The sequence below is a fragment of the Pristiophorus japonicus genome, chromosome X (genome assembly GCF_044704955.1).
Source record: "Pristiophorus japonicus isolate sPriJap1 chromosome X, sPriJap1.hap1, whole genome shotgun sequence".
NCBI classification, from domain to species: domain Eukaryota; kingdom Metazoa; phylum Chordata; class Chondrichthyes; family Pristiophoridae; genus Pristiophorus; species Pristiophorus japonicus.
In genome coordinates this window covers 36,940,749-36,968,408 of record NC_092010.1, presented here as the reverse complement: position 1 = coordinate 36,968,408, position 27,660 = coordinate 36,940,749, and the positions used below count along the sequence as shown (strand labels likewise).

The window sequence follows — 27,660 nt, the reverse complement described above, 5'->3', positions numbered from 1 at the left end:
TGCGCAAATTGGCTGCTGCGTTTCCCACATTACAACAGTGACCACACTTTAAAAGTAATTCATTTTCTGTAAAGCGCTTTGAGACGTCCTGAGGTTGTGAAAGGTGCTATATAAATGCAAGTTTTTCTTACATTTCTCAAGAACTTGGTTTGAAAATTCTTGAGGATGCTGATCAGATACTTGTCTGGCCAAAAAAGGGATTACTGTGACACAGTGCAGTTTATTTGACATGCTGTACTGCGAGGAGCACTGGCAGATATCAATAATATAGATTGACATAACTCTGACACCGAGCATGGAGATCCTGATCTGGAGGGACAGCAACAAGCCAACCGGAAATGGTCGCTCGCGGGAATGTGAACCAATCAGCAAGCAACAGGGGCGGGGCTTAGCGGGTAGTGGGTGACCCGGAAGCGCAAGCGCGACCTTTTTAATATCTGTGTGAAAGAACTCCTGCCTCTTTCTCCAGCCATCTTGGATTTGACGAACTGAGGCAGTAAGTGTCTGTGAAAAATCCACTTCCATCCGTTGATTAAACCGTTGGCAATGGGCACAAACTTCGCGCTGTGAGAGAAGGGACACTTTATACTTCAGCTATCGTGAAAATTTACTCGTAAAAGTGTGTAAACAAAATGGTGCGGTGATTTAACGAGGAATGTGTGGGGGTCGGAGGGAGGGGGCGGCAGCAGCAGCAATCTCGTGGTATCACACAGGCGCAAGTTAAATGGTGGGGTGGGGGAAGAGCAACCCACGAGTCGGAGTTCATTTTTGTCCGAATGTGTTTTTGAGGCTGTGGATATATTTAGCAGGCTATTGGTTTTCAAATGCTTTCAATTTTTTTGAACGTGCTGAGATAGGCCACGAAAAGTTGCTTCGACCATACCCCTGGTTTGTAACGGGGGGGGGCGTTTATCTCCGTCCAAATAATCTTCAAACTTTTTTTTTGGTGGATCACGTAATTTTTTTGTCCTTGGTCTTGAAACGTGACGTTCCTTTAGGCAATTTGTGAGTTTATAATGAAACTTTTCACGTATTTATGTTTATCTTTTTGTGTTAAGTGCCATTCTGACTTCCGAGTATTTTGTGTTGCGGAATAGTTCCTCTACAGGTAAACAACAACACCTGGATTTTTCAGTTACCTCTTTATCGCTGCAACTTATCGTCGCAATTAAGTACTGACCATTCGGAATGTTCCCCACCATAAATTTCAATATTATGTGCTCTTGGCAAAGATCAAGAACCTGGTTGAAGAAAGTACTCTATTTAAAAAAAAATACGTAGCTGTTGAACTCCAGTAAAGGAATATGGCTAAAATATTCCCTTTGGCCAATGTGATTGAAGCATATGGTGATGAGATGCCCTTGTTTCGTTCTTTTACCTGTCTGTACTCACATGAGTAAGAGCAGTCCCTGTTAAACTTAAAAGTTGTATGAAGTGTTTGTAACTTTTTAATGTAATCCAATAATCAATGAAAGTTCCTGCAGCTCCAAGTAAAAGGGAGAATTGTTGCTGCTCTGATTGCTTGCTGTATACTGCACACTTGCAGTGCCACTTTCCCCTCAACGATTTTCCTTCTGCCAGTCCCAAGCATAAGGTGCTCAATGTTTTGAGCTGGTAGGAGCAGCAGACTGAATTATGTTTTTGGCATTAAAAAATAGAAAATGCTGGAAAGCACTCAGCAGGTCAGGCTGGAAACATTAACTCATGTTGCCTGACCGGCTGAGAGTTTTCTATCATTTTCTGTTTTTTATTTCCTATTTCCAACATCTTTTGCTATGTTTTGGGATGCTTCTTTTCTGGTTCTGTCCTCATAACCACGTTATATGTCTTCTCTCCATTTGATTCACATGGTTATGATTTCTCAGCTCCTTGTCTGTTCAGCTTTTGGCTGAGATACCAAATTTAGGCTTTGTCTTGCATGATTCATCCACTAGTTTAAATTTGGCTTGCTTTTGCTGTAATATTTCACAATGGGTGTAACTTAAGAAATGTTGACCATCTTCTGAAATTGTGAATCTAGTTTTGCAGCAAAGTCTTTCTGCTATTTCTGTACATTTTGAATAATGCCAATGTCTGACAGCTGCTATATAAAGATTGTACTTTCAAAAACTTTTTCCAAGGTAAGTTTGTTGTAAAGGCTGCATCTTCTGCTTAGCCAGAAATTCCTAGGCAACAGTGAGGCTACTTAATCCTTTACATGGGTGCTCTTAATTATGGCAAGTGAGTTTCTGCTAACTGATATTTTCCTGTCTAGAAATGCCTGGTGAAGCCACAGAAACTGTTCCTGCCACAGAGCAAGAAATGCAGCAGCCCCAAGCTGAAACAGGTTTGTATACATGTCAACTGTACAACGTGGATCCTTGTTACCTGTTTCTAGGTTTTATTTGCACTGTGCTAAACCAATTTATTTTTGGCACTTTCATTTGGATCCCTATAAACAGTGATCAAGGCTTGATCTATTCATCATGGGTCAACTTTAGGGCATACCTAAATATTGTCACTTTTCTGCCTATTGACTAGCGTTCTGGCTTCCAAGTACCCAGATAATTTGGTCACCTCTGGGTTAAGTACGTTTAAGGTTTTGATGTCTGTGATTGTTCATATCTGGTCCATTTCCCAGATCCTATTTGTATTCTCCTTCCTCTTCTGTCCCTGCACACCCACAGAGTGTTTCAAGTGTCCAGCAAGATTGGTATTATACCTCAAAGTCTGAGCCTTGTTTACATAGCAGCATCTTTGTGGAAAATGCAAAGATTGGCAAGTGGAAGGTAGGTTTTCTGCTCCAATCAAATGAGCAAGTGGTGTGCTGACTAATAGAAGGTTCCAAGGTGCCTGTAGTTTTTTTTTGTGACTCTTGCCAGGGTGTGTATTGTGACTGGTGGCCTGATGGGCCACTTCCTGAGGGAGGAGACGAGTGAAGTAGCCATTTGCACTCCATCATCATCATCATCATCATCATCATAGGTAGTCCCTCGGAATTGAGGACGACTTGCTTCCAGTCTAAAAATGAGTCCTTGGGTAGCTGAACAGTCCAATTCGAGAACCCCTGTCACAGGCGGGACAGATTGTCGTTGAGGGAAAGGGTGGGTGGGACAGGTTTGCCGCACGCTCTTTCTGCTGCCTGCACTTGGCGATGAGACTCGGTGCTCAGCGCCCTCCCCTATTGCAAAGGGGGTGGAATATAAAAGCAGGGAAGTCTTGCTACAGCTTTACAGGGTATTGGTGAAGCCACACCTGGAATACTGCGTGCAGTTCTGGTTTCCATATTTACGAAAGGATATACTTTGGAGGCCGTACAGAGGTTGATTCCGGAGATGAGGGGGTTGACTTATGAGGCAAGGTTGAGTGGGTTGGGCCTCCCCTCATTGGAATTCAGAAGAATGAGGTGTGATCTTATCGAAACAAGATTATGAGGGGGCTTGACAAGGTGGATGCAGAGAGGATGTTTCCACTGATGGGGGAGATTAGAATTAGAGGGCATAATCTTAGAATAAGGGGCTGCCCATTTAAAACGGAGATGGAGAAATTTCCTCCGAGGGTTGTGAATCTGTGGAATTTGCTGCCTCAGAGAGCTGTGGAAGCTGGGACATTGAATAAATTTAAGACAAATAGACAGTTTCTTAAACGATAAGGGGTTATGGGGAGCGGGCAGGGAAGTGGACCCGAGTCCATGATCAGATCAGCCATGCTCGTATTGAATGGCGGAGCAGGCTCGAGGGGCCGTAAGGCCTACTCTTATTTCTTATGCACTTCCTCCACTTAAGGTGGTCTTTGGCCAGGGACCTCCAGGTGTCAGTGAGGATGTTGCACTTTATCAGGGAGGCTTTGAGGGTGTCCTTGTAACACTTACTTCCTCTGCCCACCTTTTGTCTCGTTTGCTGTGAAGGAGTTCAGAGTTCCCGTTTGCACTGCAGTGGAATTGAATGGCAGAGGCAGTCTATTAATACTTTGCAGAGTTACCTGCCTTCTCAATATGTGGGAAATTGAATAGGCAAAACCAATTGGGAGCTAGCAACTTGGGAGAGTGGGACTTTAAATTGGCAAAATGTTTGGTTTATACAGTTAGCTGACTTGCTAGTAGCCCTTTAATCAAAAAAATAGGATGTTAATGTTAGTGCACTTGGTGTAAACTAATCTTCACATGAACATTTTCAAGTGGTGCTTCTTTTAAAGGAGCAAATTTCTTGTAACTTAAATTTTAGTTTATAAAGTATAGCTTTTTTCCGACTAAGCAAGTTCCTTTGCAGAAAGATTTATCACCATGATTAAAAATAGCCATGCATTTGTGTTGCTGGCTTTTCTGATTCTTTGTTTTTCCACAAAGATCTCTGAGCTATAATACCACTGCATGGATATTGTGGTGGGCACTGTTGCAGCAATACTAAAATTGAGGAACATTTCTTGTGTAAATGTGTGCAGTTTTATGCATTGCTTGCTGTTAATAGTTCTTGCATTAACATTGATGATCACTGAGATGCAGCTCCACACCAAACTGTTACAAAATGGCAACCGGTGAATTCTGTTCAAGCCTTGGACACTGTTGGTGCATACTTCATTGTTGGGATTCAGTTGGGGAAGTTGTGAGCAGTAGGCAGTCTTTATGCTGCTCTGAAATTCTCTTGCACTGAAATGTAAATGGGTATTGGACAGGGTTGCATTAGTTATAAAAGAGGAATTGCCTGGGGTTGAAGTGGTTGGGTTGACCATTTATACTTGTACTTGATTTAAAACAAATCAAATTCTGATGCAGCATGCGTAGCTGCAGCAAACTGGTTCGCCACAATAGTTATGAAAGATTTGGGTTTTTTACATGGATCACTTGAATTTCATAGTGATTTAAATGAGTTGCTTGTTTTTAAATGATTCTTTGAGGGTAAAGTTAAAATGCTGGTGGATATGGTTATATATAATAAATGTGTTCAGTATAAAATATGGAGTGGTCACTTGGAAATGTGCAACTTTTCCCACAATCTGAATGAGTCAGTCTTCAGGGCTGTCAAGTTGTTAATTGCGCATTCTGGAATGGATTGATACTAATTCAAATCAGTGGCTTTGGACTGGCACAAGTTGGAGCTTATGCAGCACACTAAAAGCTGTGAAATTAGCATAATCCACAGCAAAAGAAAAAGTACAAGTGTAAACTTCTCCTTTTCTTTCACTATCTATACTGATGGTATTGATGCAAGGCTACTTGGAATCTGCTTTTCTCTTGGCTTTTTCCACACTTTGTACATCCACTCGAGGGGCAACTGGACTCTTGGATAAGTATTTACTGAGCACCCAGTGGGAAGCTGGTCATTTTACTGTCCTTCATCTTGTAACTGGAGCACATTATTAATGCATGTGGTGATCTGGTGTCAGGGCTGATTTTTTTTTTCCCTTTGGGGTTCATATAGGGCATTCAAACCCTAAGGTAGGATGACTTGCACACCTGGGCAGTTTTAGGCTTTTATTGGCTGCTTGTAGTACTGTACAAATCCTTTCCAGCAGAAGATCACAGTGATGTCAGCCCCTCTCCTGCGTCTGGGGGCGAAAGCATTGCTCCGAGCGAAGTGACTCCAGCTACTGACGCAACACAATCGGCTGTTACTGAGGTGGCAAGTGAAGCTTCCCAGATTGAGGCCGCCACTGAGAACGCAGTGTCTCGGGCTGCTCAGGAGCCTTCAGGTGCGTTGGACACGTAGCATTAAAACGGTCACTTTCTCCCCATAATCATCGCCAGTCAGATTTTATTTCTAGGTTCTAACTTTAAAAAAAAAAAATTTGCAGCTGCTGTCTAAAATTCATATCAAAAAATACTGCTGTGCAATCATTTTAACGAGTCCATTTGCTGTATTTTATGCAGAAAATACAGCAGCAGTAAAGGGGTGTGTTGAGTTCCGTCAAGTGCCGTGCAGGCAAGCTTGCAATGTGCGTGAAAGCCATTGCAATTTCCTTTACGCACATACTATAGCCTCCTATGATGCATGCCATTAATAACTGTCCATAATCTTTATTACAGCTAAGTATCACTGACTCAATAAACTATATAACTACAGGAAAGAGAAGAACATGCATTTATAAAGCACATTCTCGTGTCAGGACATCCCAAAGCAGTACATGTACAATGAACTACATGGAAGTGCAGTCACCTGGTTGATGTAGGAAAATGCGGCAGCTAATTTGCGCAAAATAAATGGTGAACTTGCATTAATACAGCGCCTTGTATCTCGGGATGTCGCAAAGCCCCACACATGGCAAGAACTACTTCGAAGTACCATCACTGTTATTCGGGCAAATGTGGCAGCCAATTTGCGCAAAATAAAATAGTGTGTACGTGAGTTTTACTTGCATGAAGGTATATCCATATCGTTCCGGATGTTCCAAAGCGCTACTCGTACAATGAACTACTTTGAAGTACTGCTGATGTAGGCAAGTGCGGCGAGCAATTTTCCTCAAAATTTGCAAAGACAAAGAACTTGAGTTTTTATATAATGCCTCATCTCTTGGGCTGTCGAAAAGTGCTTTGCGTGCAAAAGACTACTTTGAAGTCCAGTCGCTGTTCAGTGGGCAAATGTGGCAGCCAGTTTCTGCAAATCAAGCTATATGACGAGGAAAAAAAAAACAACTTTCATTAATAGCACCGCCTTTTGTGATTCCCAAAGCGCTACACGCTGAATTATTTTGAAGTCAAACCCATTAGAATTTTGACAAATGCAGCAGCCAGTTTGCGCAAAGCAATTGTCGGTGATGAAGTTGAAGCAATCATCAGTATGACTGGTTACACTTTTGCTGGTGCTCAAGGGGGAACTTTGGCATAGTTCCATGACATCTACCTGAACCCCAAGTACACACACGGGGCCTTGTTTTAGTGTCTTGTGTGAAGGGCAGTTTCTCTGGCGCATTCCCTCGGTGCTGCACTGGGATGTAGACCTAGTTTTGTGACTGAGTTGGAATTGAGGATGTCTGGAGCCGGAGCGCAGCAAGCAGTCAGCCCCTTCGGGAGAGCAGAGGGGGAAAAGTGCCAGAGAAAGCGGAGTGTAAGAAATTACTCCACATAACTGCAGGCACATGAACATTTCACGCAATGCTTTTCTCAAGCTGTAGTTTGTGGTTGAAATGTTGTTATTTGGATCTTCCTTCAGTGGGAGAATGGTTCCCAAACTATGTATATGGCCTTTGCTGTTTCATTTGGGGGGTGGAGTTGGAGAGGGAGAAACATAGAAAATAGGTGCAGGAGTAGGCCCTTCGAGCCTGCACTGCCATTCAATGAGTTCATGGCTGAACATGCAACTTCAGTACCCATTCCTGCTTTCTCGCCAAACCAAGATAGAATTTCGGGCTCATTAATGCATTAACATGCTGTACCTTAAAGTCTTACCTAGATTTAATTAAGGTTTGTAGGTCTTCGTTCATGATATTTGTTGTGTTGGGTAAAACTGAACGGTCAGATGAAATGCGTAGTCTGAGGAAAGGTTATTCAGCAATCTCTGCTAATTGGACTGAACTGAGTGTTTACATTTTGCTGACTCTCCAGTTGTATGGTACTGTAAGAAAAACAATGCCCTCGTGTGACTTGATGCTTTCAGTATTAGAAGTGCTAGCTGTTGTATAAATGTACTAGGGTATAATGTAGTTATGTTGATTTTTAGGGGAGGTAACAACAAGTGAATCGCTGCAATTGGTGGTTGACACGGATTTTAATTTGCCTAGTGAGTTGGGGTGCTTTGCTGTTGTGATGGCTCTTCCTCTGCAGGGCTGAAATATTTTAGTTTGTTAATGGAGAAACTTGAACATGATTTAAATATTTGGAGCAGATTGTGTGGTGGCTTTGTTGGCTAAGGATGGTGCTTTGTAAATTGCCTGTATGCAGATTGGTCGATTACACTGGTTTGGGTGACGAGCGAAGTGGTAGTTTGAGACTGATCATCGATGAGGTAACTTACTTGGCTAGCTGAATTATAAACTCAAGTTGCGTTTGAAGAACAAAACTGGGACAAGATCTTGGCTTTTTGAAAGGTTGCCAACTCCATGCTAATCTAGAAAGTATTTTATTCTGTTGTCTTTAAGGTCCGAGGATTTTAGAATAAAGATCGCACCATTAATGGGAGCGGGAGAAAGAAGAGTTCGAGGTTCTCTGCTTGGGGATGGAAGGAAAGGCTCCATTGGGAACTAGGCTCCTGAATGGCTTGTGTTTTGGGACAAGTGTTTGAAAATGTATAGCTAACCAGAGGCAATCTTGTCACTGGTTCCTATCTAAAGGGTGAAACATTGTACCTGTCGGCTTTTATATTTATCCTTCCAAGATTTATATAATGCAGCCCTATTCATGAATGGTAGCCTGTTCCATCTGTGGATTCAAATTGTTTTTGCCCCCAATCATGCTTCTGTGATTTAACCTGATTCTTTCTTTCAAAAATGGGTGTGCAGTGAGTCTGGATCAGACCTAAACTGAATGAGGAACCTTTCTCACTTCGAGACTAGATGCCTTTTTAGAAAATGGGCGCGCTCACCTCTTGTTTATCTAAACGTGTCTGTAAATGATCTTGTTAACCAGTCATTAACTCTTATTTCAATTGTTACAGGAAGTTTTTCCACCTGTATACTGTAATGTATTGCCAATGTTCTAACAACTTTTGACATTTGCAGGCTTATCCTTCGGGTCTCCAGTTTGGTAGACGGTGTCTTGTTGAATTGCTGCTAATGCCATGAGTTGTAACTTGTGACACTGATTAGGCTCTTAAAAAGCTTTTTGAGCCAAATGATTAACTGGTCTACCAATAATCTACTCCTTGCATTTTGTTCTGTTTGCTGTGCATCATGTGTTTTATTTAGAATTTGTTTTGTGTTGGTTGTGTGTGTATATCTGTTTTAAAGTTAATGGGACTGAGGATCCTGTCAGTCTTTGAATACCGTATGAATATATTTGAAACTCTTAGTTGAAGTAGAAATATCTCTTCTGTTGATGCATCCCTTTTTGGGGAGGAAGGTTGGAGAGAAAGTAGAATGAGTAGACACTGGAGCATTCATGCCATTGATTTTTTTCTGACTTTCTCTCCTTCCCCCAAACCACCACCCCAAAGAGCTGCAATAGTTTGTCATTGCAAAGTACAGGTGTAACGTCCCGAATCCGGAACTCCAAAAACTGAAATTGTCCAAAAAACAGACATTTTGCGCATAGCTGATAGTCATCTGGAATTATTGTCCGAAAACTGGATGTTTTTGAGGCAAAGCCTGGCACTGATTCGGTCGAGGATTCCGGTTTTCAGACAAGAAAATCACGTCTGAAATCCGGAATCTACCAAATCCGTGCCGGATTTTGGACCTCTCCGTTCAAAACCTGGTGCGGATTTGGTCAAGAATTCCGGATTTCAGACTTGACTCTTGTCTGAAATCTAGGAAACCCTAAAAAAACTGAACTGACTCTGTCTCGAGGATTTCTGACGTTGTACCCTGGGATATTGGAGGCACTGGAGAAGGTGTAAAAAAGATTTACATGTGATGCCAGAACTGAGGTTATAATAGGAAAGACGACATTTTAATTTGTTTTTAACAGTTGAAAACATTAAGGGCTCTAAAATTCCGAAGGATTTGATGGGGTAGATGTAGAAAAGATATTTCCACTCCTGAACTCGGTCATAAATATAAGATGGCCACTAATAAATCCACTATGGAATTCAGGAGAAACTTATTTACCCAGAATGGTGAGAATGTGGAACTTGCTACCAAATGGAATAGTTGAGGTGAATAGCATAAATGCATTCAGGGATAATCTAGATAAATACGGGGGAGAAAGGAATAGAAGGACATACTGATGGCATTAGATTAAACTGGGTGGGAGGCGGCTGGTCCTTGACCATGGTCATGTGGGGCATGGACCAGTTGAGCTCAATGGCCTGTTTCTGTGCTGTCAGTTCTACAATAGTACTCTCCACTTAACCATTCGGTTTGATAGTTTAGATCATGGTGTTTCAAGCTGTTCCTTGGACACTTGGTCACCCAGTCATTAGATTTCTATATTTTGCTTGTAGTACACTTTCTGTTGCTGTACACTAATGTTTTCTGAAATTTGGCTGGCTGACCCTGCCTTTTTGAAGTTGGGATGAGATCCCTCGGAGTATTGATATTCGCACAGGAAGAGCCTTGAAAACCCCTGGTCTAAACTAAAATATGAACTGCTAATAGCCTAGAAGTCCATTATCTACTACTAGTGACCTATTTGTATTTTCAGTACTCTACAAAGTGCTGTTACATAAATTTGGATTTATAGGTACAGATTGGTAAACCCTTTCAAATGTTAGAAATGATCAAGGATCTTGTAAAACCCAACAGAAATTGAGTTTGCAAACATGTAGTTAACTCCGTTTAATTCTTTTGAGGTGGTGGTTTACTAGTATAAATCTCAATTGTTAGCTATATATATGTATGTGTGTATAAAAGTATCTGGGTTTAATCTAGACTATAGGTTTGCTTTAAGGTTTGTCTGTAACTCATGTTATCACTCAACTTTCTAGCTGGGGCTGGTGCTCCTGCCTCAGAAGCTCCTGCTGTGCCTGATGCAGTCCAAGCACCTGTATCCCCCGTTTCTCCTGAGAAGTCTGTTCAAACTGCAGGTAGACTGACCATGGATGACATCTTACACTAACAGTGATCTGAGACTTGCAGTTCTGCTAACCACTTCTTGTTTGTTCTTATGCACTTGTGTATTCTCAACTGCTATCACCATTCCATTTTATAGTGGGTGGTTTACACACTGTCTTTTCACCTCTGGATCCAACCCAGACTGGTGGGATTATGGTTTCCTGTGACCGCTAAGGTGAAGTGGGCTTGACCAGTCGATTCACAGTCTGTGCAGGATGTGGTATAAAACCTCCCAAAGTGGATTAGTGATCTTACTCTGCCTAGTATGGGAACTGAAACTCATACCAGTGCAGTAGGAGTGCTTTTTCTGAAGTTTGGGTTTGGAGATCTATCATTTTGGCAAAGTTGGGGGAGCTTTACTCTGCATTTAATGTGTTTGCTACCTGATGGGAATAATTGATGCCATCTATGGGTGCTGAAATTGGAAGTGTTCCATTTTATCAGCACTAAGTAACTTAAAAATAATCTAAATTCAAATTCCTTCAAGGCAAAACTGTTCTGTTCAATTATTATATATAGTCAAGGTTCTTTATATTTAAAAAAAAAAAAAAAAAAAATTCTCCCCTGGTCCTTTAGGACCTTGTTCAAGTGGCTTTGTCATGAGCCTATATAATTCTCTTCACTATCTGATTAGAAGGTCATTGAAGCCATGCCTGATCCAGTTGTCCTTGGATATCCATATGTATATGCTTTCCTGCTGGGGTCAGCAGGCAACAATCAGGAGAGCGACCCAACGCTTTCATTTCCCCTTTGCCCAACCTTATGCCTCAACACAGGCATGGCTGAGATCACAATTCAAGGGCAAAACCAGCAATGTTCCTGGTATGTATGCTCCAGTAATACCATGTGCTGTATTTACCATTGGAACAGCTTGGTTCTAACATTTTTATCCCTACTTAGTTTGTGTGCATTAAAATCTGTATTCCATTACTAAAGATGACATAGAAACGTCTTGTGCATCTGACTTTAGTGCTTCTAAAGTCATGATTGCATATTGACAGCCGCACTATTTGTTTCTTCCATACAGGTCCTATTAAATGAGTATTTTGAAATTCACAATGTCTCCGTGCACTTCGGGTGTTTAATGCCATGCTGGTCATTTGGTGTAATGTTTGTCTGACCAACATAATGTTAATTTGCCACTTGGTTTTGGGGGGTGGGGGGCAGGGCGGGGGTGTAGAATGTTTTCCTATTTTCTACCTCTTGTCTTTCCAAATTCTGTAACTTTCTGTTCTTATTTTTTTAAATACTCAGTGTTGTCAATAGGCTAATTTAGCATATTGGAACCAATGCCCCAAGATTTTTCTCCCCTTAAATCAATACACTTTAGTGATGTCCTTAATTGGTCACATCAAATTATTACTATCGCCACCAGTGACTGACCTGTAGTCACGAGACAAGTGGAGCACTTGGATGTTTGGCAAAAATAACTTGGATTCATTCGAGCAAGATATTCTATTGGGCTATCTTCCACTTTTTCCTATTGCTTATACTGGCCTTGCAGTCTTGACAATGTTATCAAGTCAAAACATTTGATAACTCGGCCATGTGTTTTTTTTGGGGGGGGGGGGTAAAATCTAATTGCACAGGTACAATTTCCAAATTTGCAGACCGCACCAAGTTTGCGGGGGGGGGGGGGGGGTTGCTGTTAGAATACAAGACGACATTAATAAACTTGCAGAATGGTGTTTAATTGGCAAATTAATTTCAATATTGGTAAGTGTGAGATGTTGCATTTTGGTAAGAAGAAAAATGAGGTCACATTGGATAACCCAAGAGTCTAAATGGGGTAGAGGAGCAAAGGGATCTAGGAGTAAAAATCTACAAATCACAAAGTAGCAACGTGGGTTAATAAGGCCATTTTTTAAAAAAGCAAACCAAGCATGGGTTTGTTTCTTGGGAATGGAATTGAAAAGCCGAGAAGTTTTGTTAAACTTGTACAGAGCCTTGGTTGGACCTTACTGCACAGATCTGGTCTTCATATTATAAAAAGGATATAGTCATTGGATAAGAGGCAAGAGATTCACAAGGATGATCCCAGAACTGAAGTTGTAACTATCAGGCTGGGGCTCTTCACTAGAAAAGAGAAGGCTATGGGGTGACCTGATTGAGGTCTTGAAAATTCTGAAGGGGTTTGATAGGGTCGATGTGCAGAAAATGTTTCCACTGGTAGGGTAGACCAAAACAAGAGGCTGTAAATACAAGATAGTCACTAATAAATCCAATAGGGAATTCAGAAGAAAGTTCACCCAAAGAGTGGTGAAAATGTGGAACTCGCTGCCACGGGGAGTAGTTGAGGCAAATCCGAGTAAGCTCCAAGTGCCTGAAGGAGAGCGGATATGCTAATACTTGTGTCGAGCACAAACGCTGGCATAGACCAGTTGGACCAAATGGTCTGTGTGCTGTAGACTCAATGTAACAATGAGCATTTTTTTTGTAGTTGGGGTAAGTTCATTTTATGGCAATTTCACCACCATACTTTACTGAGATCCTAATGACAACACTGATTCTCTTTATGCTCCTATTGATGTTTTTTTGGTTATCTTCAACAGCTACTATTGAAACCTGTTCTGAGCATGAATCAGTTTCTTCAGCCAGTGAGTACATACAGGCTGAATATGAATCCAGCAGTGCCAATAAGATGGAGCTTTCGGCTGCTACTGATTTGCATGGCCCTGATCTTCAGCTTCCATCCCCCCAAGCCATCATCAACAATTCTTCTCCATCTCTACTGTCTCCTTCTGTGCTATCTCTTGTCCAACCTCTTTTAGAGCTCTCTCTATCTTCTCCTATCCCTATTTCTGCTGAGGTGCCGCCTTCACCTACTGCTGGCGTTACCACTGATCAGCCACCTTTACCTGTTGACCGTACTGAAGCTGATCTGCCGTCATCTGACCTGGTCGCTATTTCTGTTGCGCATTTGTCTGCTGGCCCAGTTGCTGCTGCTGATCAATTGACTTTGCCCACTGACTCAGTAGCTGCCCAGCCTGCTTTTCCTCCATCTGATCTGACTGTTTCTTTGAGCACTGAAGTGGGTTCTGACTTGAGACTGTCCCCATCTGACCACATCGCTGTTGCCAATGCTATCCCTTTGCCTGCCTGCACTGCCGCAACTGGTGTCACTTCACCCGCTGATGCAGTTGATGGCCCCACCATTGATCAGCTGCCCTTGCCCACTGACTCTCATCAGCATTTGACTGCTCTGGAGACAACTGCTGTTTTGCCTGGGTCTGTGCAGGATACTGATGTCGCCCCTGATGGTCTACTTTCCTGTGACCATACTGTAATGCCGTCTGCTGCTGCATTTGCTGTCGATGGGGTGTGTTCACTCACTGACTCTCTTGTTTCCTCCACCAATGATGGGCAGCCTTTGGCTGGTCCAGTTGCCACCCAAGGAGGACTGTCTTCATCGGACGGTATTGCTGCCATGCTGTTGCCAGCTAATACTGTTGCTGATGGTCCATCTTCATTTGACCCTGTTGTTACTTCTGACGTGCCTTTGTCCACTAACTCCCTTGATGCCACTATTGTTAATCAGCTGCCTTTATCTGCTGACTCTGGACTTTCTCTGTGTGACAGTATTATTGCCACCACTGCCCTTCAACTGCCTTCGTCCACTGATCCTCTGGATGCCGTTGCTGAAACTACTGTCACTGCACCTCTACTTGACAGTGTTACTGCTGCTGTAGTGCCTTCGTCCACCGCTGATGGTGCCACTGATCAGTCGCCATTGTCCACCGATCAGCCACCTTTGCCCGCTGATGTCACCGATCAGCCACCTTTGCCCGCTGATGTCACCGATCAGCCACCTTTGCCCGCTGATGTCACCGATCAGCCACCTTTGCCCGCTGATGTCACCGATCAGCCACCTTTGCCCGCTGATGTCACCGATCAGCCACCTTTGCCCGCTGATGTCACCGATCAGCCACCTTTGCCCGCTGATGTCACCGATCAGCCACCTTTGCCCGCTGATGTCACCGATCAGCCACCTTTGCCCGCTGATGTCACCGATCAGCCACCTTTGCCCGCTGATGTCACCGATCAGCCACCTTTGCCCGCTGATGTCACCGATCAGCCACCTTTGCCCGCTGATGTCACCGATCAGCCACCTTTGCCCGCTGATGTCACCGATCAGCCACCTTTGCCCGCTGATGTCACCGATCAGCCACCTTTGCCCGCTGATGTCACCGATCAGCCACCTTTGCCCGCTGATGTCACCGATCAGCCACCTTTGCCCGCTGATGTCACCGATCAGCCACCTTTGCCCGCTGATGTCACCGATCAGCCACCTTTGCCCGCTGATGTCACCGATCAGCCACCTTTGCCCGCTGATGTCACCGATCAGCCACCTTTGCCCGCTGATGTCACCGATCAGCCACCTTTGCCCGCTGATGTCACCGATCAGCCACCTTTGCCCGCTGATGTCACCGATCAGCCACCTTTGCCCGCTGATGTCACCGATCAGCCACCTTTGCCCGCTGATGTCACCGATCAGCCACCTTTGCCCGCTGATGTCACCGATCAGCCACCTTTGCCCGCTGATGTCACCGATCAGCCACCTTTGCCCGCTGATGTCACCGATCAGCCACCTTTGCCCGCTGATGTCACCGATCAGCCACCTTTGCCCGCTGATGTCACCGATCAGCCACCTTTGCCCGCTGATGTCACCGATCAGCCACCTTTGCCCGCTGATGTCACCGATCAGCCACCTTTGCCCGCTGATGTCACCGATCAGCCACCTTTGCCCGCTGATGTCACCGATCAGCCACCTTTGCCCGCTGATGTCACCGATCAGCCACCTTTGCCCGCTGATGTCACCGATCAGCCACCTTTGCCCGCTGATGTCACCGATCAGCCACCTTTGCCCGCTGATGTCACCGATCAGCCACCTTTGCCCGCTGATGTCACCGATCAGCCACCTTTGCCCGCTGATGTCACCGATCAGCCACCTTTGCCCGCTGATGTCACCGATCAGCCACCTTTGCCCGCTGATGTCACCGATCAGCCACCTTTGCCCGCTGATGTCACCGATCAGCCACCTTTGCCCGCTGATGCCATTGATGGTACTATTACCACCAATCAGCCACCTTTGCCCGCTGATGGTGTCGATGCCACCGATCAGCCACCTTTGCCCGCTGATGCCATTGATGGTACTATTGTCACCGATCAGCCACCTTTGCCCGCTGATGGTGCCGATGTCACCGATCAGCCACCTTTGCCCGCTGATGGTGCCGATGCCACCGATCAGCCACCTTTGCCCGCTGATGCCATTGATGGTACTATTGTCACCGATCAGCCACCTTTGCCCGCTGATGGTGCCGATGTCGCCGATCAGCCACCTTTGCCTGCTGATGGTGCCGATGTCGCCGATCAGCCACCTTTGCCCGCTGATGGTGCCGATGCCACCGATCAGCCACCTTTGCCCGCTGATGCCATTGATGGTACTATTGTCGCCGATCAGCCACCTTTGCCCGCTGATGGTGCCGATGTCGCCGATCAGCCACCTTTGCCCGCTGATGGTGCCGATGTCGCCGATCAGCCACCTTTGCCCGCTGATGGTGCCGATGTCGCCGATCAGCCACCTTTGCCCGCTGATGGTGCCGATGTCGCCGATCAGCCACCTTTGCCCGCTGATGGTGCCGATGTCGCCGATCAGCCACCTTTGCCCGCTGATGGTGCCGATGTCGCCGATCAGCCACCTTTGCCCGCTGATGGTGCCGAAGTCGCCGATCAGCCACCTTTGCCCGCTGATGGTGCCGATGTCGCCGATCAGCCACCTTTGCCCACTGATGGTGCCGAAGTCGCCGATCAGCCACCTTTGCCCGCTGATGGTGCCGATGTTGCCGATCAGCCACCTTTGCCCGCTGATGGTGCCGATGTCGCCGATCAGCCACCTTTGCCCGCTGATGGTGCCGATGTCGCCGATCAGCCACCTTTGCCCGCTGATGGTGCCGATGTCGCCGATCAGCCACCTTTGCCCGCTGATGGTGCCGATGTCGCCGATCAGCCACCTTTGCTCGCTGATGGTGCCGATGTCACCGATCAGCCACCTTTGCCCGCTGATGGTGCCAATGTCGCCGATCAGCCACCTTTGCCCGCTGATGGTGCCGATGTCGCCGATCAGCCACCTTTGCCCGCTGATGGTGCCGAAGTCGCCGATCAGCCACCTTTGCCCGCTGATGGTGCCGATGTCGCCGATCAGCCCCCTTTGCCAGCTGATGCTGCTGCTTATGGTGCCGATGCTGCCGATCAGCCACCTATGGCTGCCGATGTCGTTGATGGTGCCGGTGCCACTGATCGGCCACCTATGGCTGCTGATGGTGCTGATGCCACCGGTCAACTGCCTTTGCCCACTGATGGTGCTGGTTCCACTGACTGGCCGCATTCACCAGCTGAAGCGGTTGCTGCTGCATCTGACGGCCCCTCATCATTTGACTGTGCGACTGATGTACATTCATTTGCTGCTGCTGCCAGTGCAGTTGATCAACTGATTTTGTCTGTTGACTCTTCAGTTCCATTCACCATGGACAAGCAGCCTTCATGTGATCCTATGGCTGTTGATGGTCTCCCCATACCTGCTGCTAATACTGCCACTCTGTCTTTGCCTACTGACACAGTTGCTCCCTCTGGGATATCTTTCAGTCAAACTGTGACTGATGTGTCAGCTACTGTACCTGTGTCTGCCGATCCCATTGCCGGCACTGCTGATAAGCTGCTTTCAGCAGACGGCCCTCCAATTGCCCCCGTTGATACCACTGACCTGCCATTGTCAGCTAGTCCTCTAGTCGTTGCAGTGGTTGCCTTGTCGGATGACCCTCTGGCAACGGAGCTACAGGTTGCTGTACCTATTTGTACTACTGAGACAAATTCAGCCATCGCTGCAGATGAGCCACATTTGTCCACTTTCCCTGCAGCTGGTGTTGATGTTTCTGTGCATCCTGACACGCTCTCTGCTGATAAGCCACCTGTGCCTACTATTGAGCAGACACTGACTGTCGTCCCACCTGTTCAACTGCTTCAGTCTCCTGACCCGCCTGCTTCAACGCTACACCCGCTTGTCATTCAGCTAACTTCATCTGACCAATTTGGTCAGTGCACTGACTTGCTTCTGTCTCTTGACCCTTCGGTTAATGCACAGCTTCAGCCTCCCCTGCATGCTGCTGCCAAGCTACCTTCCTCTCTGCCTGTTGCTGACTATTCACCTCGTGAAACTCCTTCATCCACCAACCTTTCTTTATCTTCAGAATCTAGAGCACCTGTCACTGAATTTCCATCATCTCTCACTCTTCCACCTGCCTCTCTTCAACTCACTATCCCGTCCCCTGAAACATCTTCAGCTGCCCAAATTGATGACGATGATGAAATGCCGCCTTTGATTTCTGCTGTCGACGAGACTCCCCTCTGCGAAGCTCCTGCCCCACCCGTTATTGAGAAGGCAATTCCCAAGACTGCTCCAGCTGGAAAGGAGCCTGTGGTGAAGCAGAATGATGAGGGTATTTAGTTTGGTTGAGGTGTGCATGTAGTCGTGTCCTGCCTAGTTGAGCTGTGCACCTGCGTTAAACTTGGGAAGTAAAGGCTTGTCACCATTTAGGAAAGGCTAACTTTTAAGTGAAGCACTTGGACTCTGTGGAGGAGTGTGTGTTATTGGAATATACTTGCCGTGTCCTCCAGAATGAATAGGGCAACTTTAAAGTTAGCCTGTCCTTCAGCAGAGGGAAATTGTGTGGTTTGAAATCTGTACTTTATGTAAAGTATATAGCTCAGAATAATTTCTTGAAAAAGCTACTGAGCATTAATCATTTCATTTGTAATATGGGGGAAGGTAGAAAGATGAGGTGTAACTACCAAATATTGCATGTCCTCTTTGAATTTATCAAATGTATCAATCGTCTTTGGTAGTCTACCTTTATTGAGGAATTGCTGTCTCTTGGAACAGGCCAATAGACATAATGTACAAATTTCAACTGTATCCACAAGGTGTTTAGAGCTTGTGTACTAATGACAACGTGGAGTCCACCTTTTGTTTGTTCACTGTTTTTCACATGTGGGGACTTAACACTCGAGTGAACTGGTTTTGAATAGGTTAGTAGTACACTAATCTGTATTAACATCTTGCCTCACGTGCTAAAACTGGCCTGCGTACCTCAGCCTGTGAATGTTTGCAGTACCCTGGTTCTTTATTATATATTTTAAAAATTCTAATGAGGACTGTTGTGTACACTTCATACCTGAACCGTGGCAAACTTCTGAACTGGCATTTTGTCCTTCAGAGTGTGCTTACATTTTAAATCCCAGATTCTCTTGCAATTTTGTTTGCTTATTTTCTGCACACAGGATGAGCATTGCAGGTACGAATATGGAGCGTTGAAACCACCGGTATAAGTTGGCGTGTTGTCTGGTACCAAGAGCGTTCACGCTAACCTTGAAAGCTTTTATTGCATGGTGTGAAAGCTTAACCAGTAGACCGCATTGATATCCAGATCTTTTTTTTTTCTTCTACGAAAGGTTGAAGGTAAAAAGTTTCTGTAATGTCACAAAGGTGCTTTTACCACGCATCATTGGGGTTTGAGGTCTATTGCTTACAGCTTTGTAGAAATAGATCAAAATGTCAATGTTGCATCTCTTTAAAAATAAAACTGTCGTACAGGATTAAAGCTTTAGTGCACAAGTTTACACTTTTTTTCTCCACCTTAGCATGACTGCCTATTAAACGTGGTTATGGTAACTACCATAAAGTGGTGTTCCTCACACTTTCTTCAGACGAGTATCACATTTTCTTTGAAAGTCACTAAAATCCCGCAAACCTAGAAGATGTGCAGAGTACTGTATTAAATGTGTGACGTTTTGTAGGGTCTGGGACAGAATCGGACAGCGACGAGTCGGTACCAGAACTGGAGGAACAGGATACAGCGCAGTCAGCGACACAACAAGCTCAGGTGTGTCCGCAAATATGTGAATATAAACGCTATATAACCTGGTTTCAAAAGGCAAAAAGTCTTTTGTGTACAGTCCTGTCTACTGTTCTTCCTTCAGTTTTAATATTTGTGTGGGCACATTTCCACAAACATGCCCCTCACCAACCTGTGCTGTTTATCACACTTTGCTATGTAATATTTAAATACTTCAAAACCTGATCCAATAATCTAGTGTGTAGGTGTTCTTCAAATATTTTTATCGCTCAAAAAAAAATTGCAGGATTTTTTTTTCTCTTCACTTCTGAAGAAATTGGCTCATGGTTGGATTACCAGCAGCCCCTCACTAGCTCACCTAAATGGCCATTCTTCATGTGAGGGCCTGAATATATACTTTTCATAGTGCTGCACTAAATACTGGGGGTGGGGAGAGGTGAATAATAAATACCATTGTGGCAAGTGTATCTAATTCACTTACTCCACATGGCCTTTCATGTGCTACTGTAACCCACTTGGGTTTGCAAAAACTGAAGGGGGATCTACATGTGTATTGAGCAGCAAATGCTACATAGTGGAATTTGAATGTTTAATCACTTTGGTGGGGAGGGGCTGAAATTGAATACTGCACCTTTGCACTAATGTTTACTGTGTAAAAGTACCTTGTGTATATTGCTGAATAAATAAAGGTTGGTAGTTGTGAGCCAATTGTCCAAGTTTCCTTTTGTGAGTGGAATTAAAACAAATTATTTGACTCTTCCGCTCTTGAAAGTGGCACAATATGCTGAGGGGGTGATTCCATGGGTGCTGGTTTTGTCCAGCTGGCACTATATGGCCTGAAGTTCCCTCTGCATTTGTGCCAGACACACCCGTGATCTGGACGCTAACAAATTACGCGGCTTAGAAAATCGAAGCATTTTGAACGCAAGCTACGTGCATTATTACAATACGCCCAAGTCTCCAAGCTCTTTTACATATGCCCCTCAAACTCTCCGTTTGAATCTCTGCCCACAAAACTGACCACACCCCCAACACTAAAATGAGTACCAACCAATTGTGCCTGTGGGGGGGCGGGGTCTCAACTTGTGGCCAGATTTTCAGGCGCAGCCAGGGCCTCATTTTTCTGGTCTTAATTTTTTGAGCTTTGAGGTGGGGGGGAGAATCCATCGCTGAGGCCGGCTCTGTATTTTCTGTGTTGATGCATTTTTATGACACCAGTATAAGTCACATTATATACCAGTTCCATTTTTTAAAAAACTTGAAAAACTTCCCCCAATCGCAGATTCTTAAACATGATGTGCATGAATGATGGTTAAATGAATTGAAACTTGAATTACATAGGATATACAGCACAAAAACAGGCCATTCGGCCCAACCACTTGAATTTTTTTAAATCGTTTTTTCGCCTGTGTCTATATCTGCATGTGCATTTTGGCTGCCACTTCAGACCCGAGCCCTTAACCTCTTTTTACACTTCCTTCTCCTGCTTTTTCTTTCCCTCTGGTCAATATCTAACGTGTTCTAAAATTGTTGTGAAGCGCCTTGGGATGTTTTACTATGTTAAAGACACTATATATAAATAAAAGATTATTAATAACCAGTCAATGCCGATCTTTATGCTCCACTCGAGCCTCCTCCTGTCTTTCCCCATCTAATTCTATCAGCATCACCCTCTATTCCATTCTCCCTCATTCCCATCTAACCCACCCCTGAAATGCATCTATACTATTTGCTGCAACCACTCCTGTGGCAGCGAGTTCCAAATTCTCACCACTCTGGGTAAAGAAGTTTCTTCTGAATTCCTGTTTGATTTCTTGGTGACTATCCTGTATTGATAGCCTGTAGTTTTGCTCTTAAACAAGTGTAAACACTCCGTGTCTACTCTTATCAAAACCCTTCATGATTTTAAAGATCTATTAGGTCACCCCTCAGCCTTCTCCAAGAGAAAAGAGACCCAGCCTGTTCATCCTTTCAATAAATATACTGGTGTGGGTTTTGTATTTCCTTGGGCCCCAATGATTTCTGCTGATTCATGTCCATTTTTAGTTCAGGTATAGTCTAATGAGACTGGGGAGGGGGGAGATATTTGGGCATAATTTTACAGCGCTTCGGGCACAAGTTCCATCTTGTGCCCATGGAGGGAACTCCAGTCTGCATGTGCTTTGACAGTTCTGCTGGGCTATTTGTCTGGGGGCATGGACAGAAAACTCTCATTCTGGCGACTGTTCCCTTTTCAGCACTTGCTAACATCCATGGATAGAAATTCTGGCTCTTCATTTTATTGAGGCTTTAAATGAGAGCTAACTCCACAGATAAAGTCAAACCTGAGATCCACGTTGTAAGGCTCCGTACTAGCGCATGTGCATTTAAACATGGCCATAAGAGGTGTCGTTGTGGTATGTGGTTAATAGAAAGAAACTGGTATGCTTTGTGGAGGCTGACTTATTTTGTGGCCAGTTGCTTACTGTATGTGGTGGTGATTAAATTACTCTTTTTTTTTCTTTCAAAGCTTGCAGCAGCAGCTGAAATAGATGAAGAACCAGTCAGCAAAGCAAAACAGAGCAGGAGTGAAAAGAAGGCACGGAAAGTGAGTAATATTTCTTGGTTGCAGTGTCTAATTTGTGTAGAGTAAAGCTGGGCATGTTCCCAGTTTACTGGAACACGTGCCTCTACTGCATTTTGTGCAAGAAAGCTCGATCTCTATTTGCAACTATTGTCTGATCACGACATGCTAGATTTGTAACCTGGGATAAGTTTTGTTAAATTCAGATATATTCCTGAAAGTCCTCCTTTTCCTTGCAGGCAATGTCAAAGCTAGGGCTTCGCCAGGTTACTGGGGTAACCAGAGTCACGATAAGAAAATCGAAAAACATCCTGTTTGTCATCACAAAACCAGATGTCTACAAGAGCCCTGCATCAGATACCTATATTGTTTTTGGTGAAGCTAAGGTAAACTAATGTGAATCTGTCTGTAATCTTGGGGCTTTTATCTAACTAATCTATTGCCAGCAAAAATGTGTGGGAATGAAGGTCCTTTTGTGAAGCTGTGACCTTGTTAAAGCTTATTGCAGCATGGCATATTTTGTCTCCCTTCCTCATGCTGACATTGTGATATCTGAAATAATCAGTCAAGCTACCCTGTTTGCATTGATGGACTGCCTCAAAAGCCTTTTAGTGTTTGTTCCTGATGCACTCGTCAATGTGCTGTTTTTCTTGGCAGTAAGCTCCTTGTGTTAGTCGTGTGATGTGTTTGGGGGTGGGGAGAGGGGACAGAGGTACAGACAATAAACGAGGGAGAGGCTCAATTTGGTTTATATTTCTCCGCCTCAAATTCAGTGGTTATGAAATGGATGGTCTGCTTTATTTATACCCATGCTAGTTCAGAGCTTGCAGTTTAAGAAATGATCTGTAGCAAATGTCTGTCCAATTTCAGGATCCATATAGCTGCACCTTTAGCAGCTACAAATAGACATCAATCTTTGCAATTGATGGAATGGTTTTCTTAGAATCTCAACTTGAAAGACACTAGATTTGTATTTCCTTTCTGATTATTCTTTCTAATGCTGTTGCTTTTAAGGTGCTTTTCTTGCAATGGCTAGAAAGTGACGGTTCTTGTGCAGTGGAAGTAACTTGATGTTTATGCTTATCTGCCTAGATTGAAGATCTATCTCAGCAAGCTCAACTGGCTGCTGCAGAGAAATTCAAGGTACAGGGAGAATCTGTTGCCAATATCCAAGAAAACACACAGACTCCAACTGTACAGGAGGAGAGCGAAGAGGAAGAGGCATGTTTATCTCTTATTACTGTCTTGAGTTTGCTGTCTGAAACACACTGCTGATATCTGATCTGGTGTCACTTCAGTTTCATTCTGGATCCAACCAAACTGATACACAGGCCAACAATGATCACAGGTGTGTCTCAGGAAGTAGGAACATTGATAATAGGAGGAGGCCATTCAGCCCCTTGAATCTGTTCTGCTATTCAATTGGATCATGGCTAATACACCATAACTTAACTCTATTTACCCACTTGGCTCCGTAATTCTTAATACCCTTGCCCCTCAAAAACCTATATCTGTTTTGAAATTTTCAATTTGACGCCCCAGCCTCAACAGTTTTCTGGGGGTTGGAAGAGTTTGATTCCCACACTACCCTTTGTCTCAAGAAGTGCTTCCTAACATCACCCTTGAACTGCCTGGCTCTAATTTTAAGGTGTGCGTGCCCCCCCCCCCCTATTAAATCCTCCAATCATAAACGCCTCAATTGGATCACTATACTTGAGAATACAAGTCGAGTTTATGCGACCTTCCCATCTAATTTAACCCTTCTAAGCTGGTATTCTGGTGAATCTGCACTGCACCCCTCCGTGGTCAATATAGCCTTCCTGAGGTGTGGTGCCTAGAAATGTTTGCCTTTTTAATTATGGAACAGCCTGTATTTTCTTTTTAAACTTCACCAACTTTCTCCCCTCAAGGCATTTGTGCCTTGCTAGGGCTGGGTTCTCTGGCACCATTGCCCTTCAGTGCTTCATCCAAGTGACTGCTTATTAATGTGTAATCCTCACGTGAGCATTGGCAGGCTATCCAATTATGGAGGGCAGCAGAGCTGAGCCTGATGTTCACATGCTGTTGAACTGGATAGTGTTGGCTCCTTTTTTCCCCAGAAATTGGTTAATTAGGCTAAGCCCAGACAAAAACGTGGAGCCTACCTGTTCTGTATGGCTCACTACACATTAAATAACCTCTGCCATTGATGGGGGAAGGGGAATATGAGATCCAATGATCATTTTGAGCTGCAGGAATACAGGTATTTTATTCTTATTACTAATATTTGTAGGTGAGAATTTTGAACCTTCCCATTGACTATCTAATCCAGGTTATTTATTTCGTTTGTGGAGCTACCATGTACTTCGAAGGTTTGCATGTGTTTATTTGGAATAACTTGTGAATGCTGTGGTATGTGTTTTGTGCGATTTAGAAGGATGTAGGTTCACTTTGTGCTTTCTCCTGGGGGCAATTGGGAAGGCAGTGCGAATGGTATGTGGCCCTGGGTTTGAGGAACGATGGAGGGAATCGAAGTTGGAGGAAATGGAAAATAACTCTTCTTTTCTTTAGGTTGATGAGACTGGCGTGGAGGTCAAGGACATAGAACTGGTCATGTCCCAAGCCAACGTGTCTAGGGCTAAGGCTGTCCGAGCATTGAAAAATAACAACAACGATATTGTAAATGCTATTATGGTAAGTCCTGTTTTTTACATTTTATTTTCTGGTGTGATTGGGGGGGGGGGCAGTTGTAATGGCTGACTTAAAAAAAAATATATATATATAATACTGACGACTTGCAGTAATGTTGGAACCAACTACAGAGAATAGGTGTTCGTGAATTTATCTACTGTTGTAACTGCTTTTAATCTATATGATTGGATGTGATGAATATTGTATAATTCTGACAACTCTTATTTTTGCAGGAGTTGACGATGTAGCGTCAGAAAATGCAGGAGTGGTTAACGGTCCGTTTGGTGCAGCTTCAGTACATTTGTACCATTTATATTGATGAACCTCAAATAAAAATGTGGCTTGAAATAGTTAAAGTTGTTTAGACTGGTCTGTCTTCTTTGTGCAGATTTGAGCACCAAATATTTGTAAGTAGGTACCACACAAATGAGATTGCAATAATCTCTTGGGTTTGCACTTGCTTGCCTCAGACTTTCCAGTCTGTAGATGCTTTGACGCGGGTAAACACACATCGCACAACTGCTGCATTTTTAAGATTGTTTCCTGTTGCTATTTATCAACTGCACTTGTATTATTTGTTACCAATTCCTTTCGTTCAAGCTTTGACAATAATTCAAATGAAATGTGAATTATTACATGGAATCAATACATGGGCGTATTGATTCTCTCAGGACACTAGCCACTACCTTTTCAAGCAGATTAGTAGTAGTTCATTTTAACGACAGACCTCTGATTAACCAGGGTGTCTGATTTTTGACTACTCCGTTCTGATGTCCTAAAGCTTAGTTCTTGTCTGAGACATTTTCTTTTTAATATAAGCATACAATATGGAGTGAATGAGAGATTGTCTCCTCCCTTGCAAAGCAATAATAACCTGAAGACATTGGAACTTGGCACAATACAACAATCTTATTATCTTGAGTGGTGCTTGTGAAATGATTTTGGCCTTTTCAATCTAATAATTTGTGAATATGGAGTTGTCTTGCAGATCACTAATCACATGCACTCTTTCAAATGCTGTTTCAATGTTATTTCAAGCTCTGCAGTCTTGTATGTGTACATGTGCTTAGTTTTTTGTGTATTGAAAAGATCAGTCTCAAGTTGGGTTTTGTTTTCTGGGTGGAGCACTGATGGTAACTGATGCAGTGTTGTTTGACCTATTGTCCCACCTGCTTTGTCGCGTGTTAATTGTGCTCAAGGCAACGATTGTGTTAGGAAGCCAACCAGAATCAAATTAGTTATGCTGGAATTGTTCTGGTCATTCATGGAGGCTTTGCTTAATTATAATTCAGGCAAATTTGTGGACTGCAAACTTGAGCCCATGCGAATGAAGGTGTGGCATTCTCTAAAACATGTTCTATTTCTTGCATTAACATGACTAAATATGCTGAGCGAACAAGATGATTTGTTTTCATTGTTGCTGGTTGCATTTACAATGAAAGGATTCAAGCTAGGGGAAAAAGAGGATGAGCTTCACTTCACGTCCCAAATATTTGAGTGTTCAGCATTGTTACTGCATTTGCGCAAAATGAATATTTTACAGCTCAGTGAATTCATTCTTGTACTTGCTATGTGGTAGTTCCCTTGCGTGCATCAAGGTGTGAACAACTGACCCACTTTTTTTGATTGGTGCTTGAAGTGTTGAATCAAGAATTGGCATGGCTTCTACTTCGCAGTCAAGTTTGTACTTTTAAACCCCAGTCCAGACTTGGAGCGCAAAATCAAGGCTGGCACTTGGTGCATTCATGAATATGCACTGTTAGAGAAGCTGTCCTTCAGTTGAGATGTTAACCTGGGGTTCCATCTGCTTGTTCAGGTGACCCATGAAGATTTCTATTGCACTATTTGAAGAGGAGCAGGAAGCTCTTTGGTATTCTGGCCAACACTTCATTAACCAATGCCTCCCTTTAACTGGCCATTCATCACCTTCGCTGTGTGCAAAATGGCTGTCGCTTTTACCACAACAATGACTGTACTTCAAAAAGTAACTTGTACGTGAAGATCTTTGATGTTTGAGATCAGCTCAAGTTCATTAGCTACTGGCAGAAACATGGCTATAACTAGAACAGTCAGATTTGCATTGAACTTAATCAATATTGACTGGATATGTCTAAAATGGAGGTTACACATGGAACTGCCTGATTCCAAAAAGTCCTTTTTAATTAGATATTGATTAATCCCATATTTTAAATTTTAAACCCCCACAAAACTCAACAATTTAACTCTCCTTTCTTTCTCTTTCCTTCCCCCCGCCTCCCCCTGCATAGTGCTGCTCTTATAGTGTGATGTCCCTTTTGCATTGCAACCCTTACTGGGTTTGCACCTTGCTCATGAGGTATCTCCAGTAAAGGTTTCATTTGTGCTCATGCTATCATGTGTATTTATTGTGTGTTGGTGTGAACCAGAGAGAGGAGTTTGAATAGATTTAAACTCTTGATTTTTCTTTTACATGGTTTTTGGAGTGTTCATATGAATCTGATTTTGGCATTCTGCTGGCTTAGGTGGTAAGCTATTGCCTGGTGTGTTGAAGGCCCAGTCTGATCTCAGTTGGTGCCTACAATTAGACTGGGTTCCTGCTCCTGATCACTACCTCGTGTAAATTATAAAGTGTGCATGCATTGGCTACGACCAGGATTAGGTTATGATGCCTTCTGCTGCCTTATGGCCACTTGGGGTAAGGTGCCAAACTCCATGAAACTACCAATGAAGGGAGGAAATTGCATTGGGAACAGAGAATTTTGGTGACCCGCAAAATCAACCAAATGCGGCAAATAGCTTATGGTGTGTCTTTTGTCAAACTCTCTTTCCCACAATGGATGCTATAATTGTCTTGACCTTTTTTAATAACTCCACTTTGATATACTTTTGTTAATGAGTGTAGTTCCCTTCTGTTACACA

The 27,660-nt window shown here is 43.8% G+C and overlaps 1 protein-coding gene across 8 annotated transcripts; it reads left to right on the top strand.

The window, feature by feature from the left end:
- Positions 1-405: 405 nt before the first annotated feature.
- On the top strand, positions 406-25,118 carry naca (nascent polypeptide associated complex subunit alpha). 8 transcript variants are annotated; one of them, XM_070869646.1, is made up of 12 exons: positions 406-496; positions 2,255-2,326; positions 5,491-5,667; positions 10,494-10,592; positions 13,173-13,217; positions 17,865-18,113; positions 19,471-19,556; positions 22,039-22,116; positions 22,332-22,478; positions 23,185-23,313; positions 24,643-24,765; positions 24,996-25,118. In XM_070869646.1, the coding sequence occupies exons 2-12, from the start codon at positions 2,257-2,259 to the stop codon at positions 25,008-25,010; spliced, it is 1,218 nt and encodes a 405-aa protein (XP_070725747.1). In that variant the 5' UTR covers positions 406-496; positions 2,255-2,256; the 3' UTR covers positions 25,011-25,118. The 8 variants fall into 8 exon arrangements, with proteins under 8 accessions (XP_070725747.1, XP_070725744.1, XP_070725748.1 ...); XM_070869643.1 differs by having other exon boundaries at positions 5,488-5,667; XM_070869645.1 differs by lacking the exon at positions 406-496 and adding an exon at positions 525-619 and having other exon boundaries at positions 5,488-5,667.
- The last annotated feature ends 2,542 nt before the right edge of the window (positions 25,119-27,660 follow it).

What these genes read in the sequence shown, in the direction of transcription:
- naca (XM_070869643.1), top strand. Translation starts at nt 2,257, where the DNA reads ATGCCTGGTGAAGCCACAGAAACTGTTCCTGCCACAGAGCAAGAAATG. An exon ending in TGAATCAGTTTCTTCAGCCA is followed by an intron (nt 13,218 to 17,864) that starts GTGAGTACATAC and finishes CTTTATCTTCAG; the next exon opens with AATCTAGAGCACCTGTCACT. An exon ending in AGGAGAGCGAAGAGGAAGAG is followed by an intron (nt 23,314 to 24,642) that starts GCATGTTTATCT and finishes TCTTTTCTTTAG; the next exon opens with GTTGATGAGACTGGCGTGGA.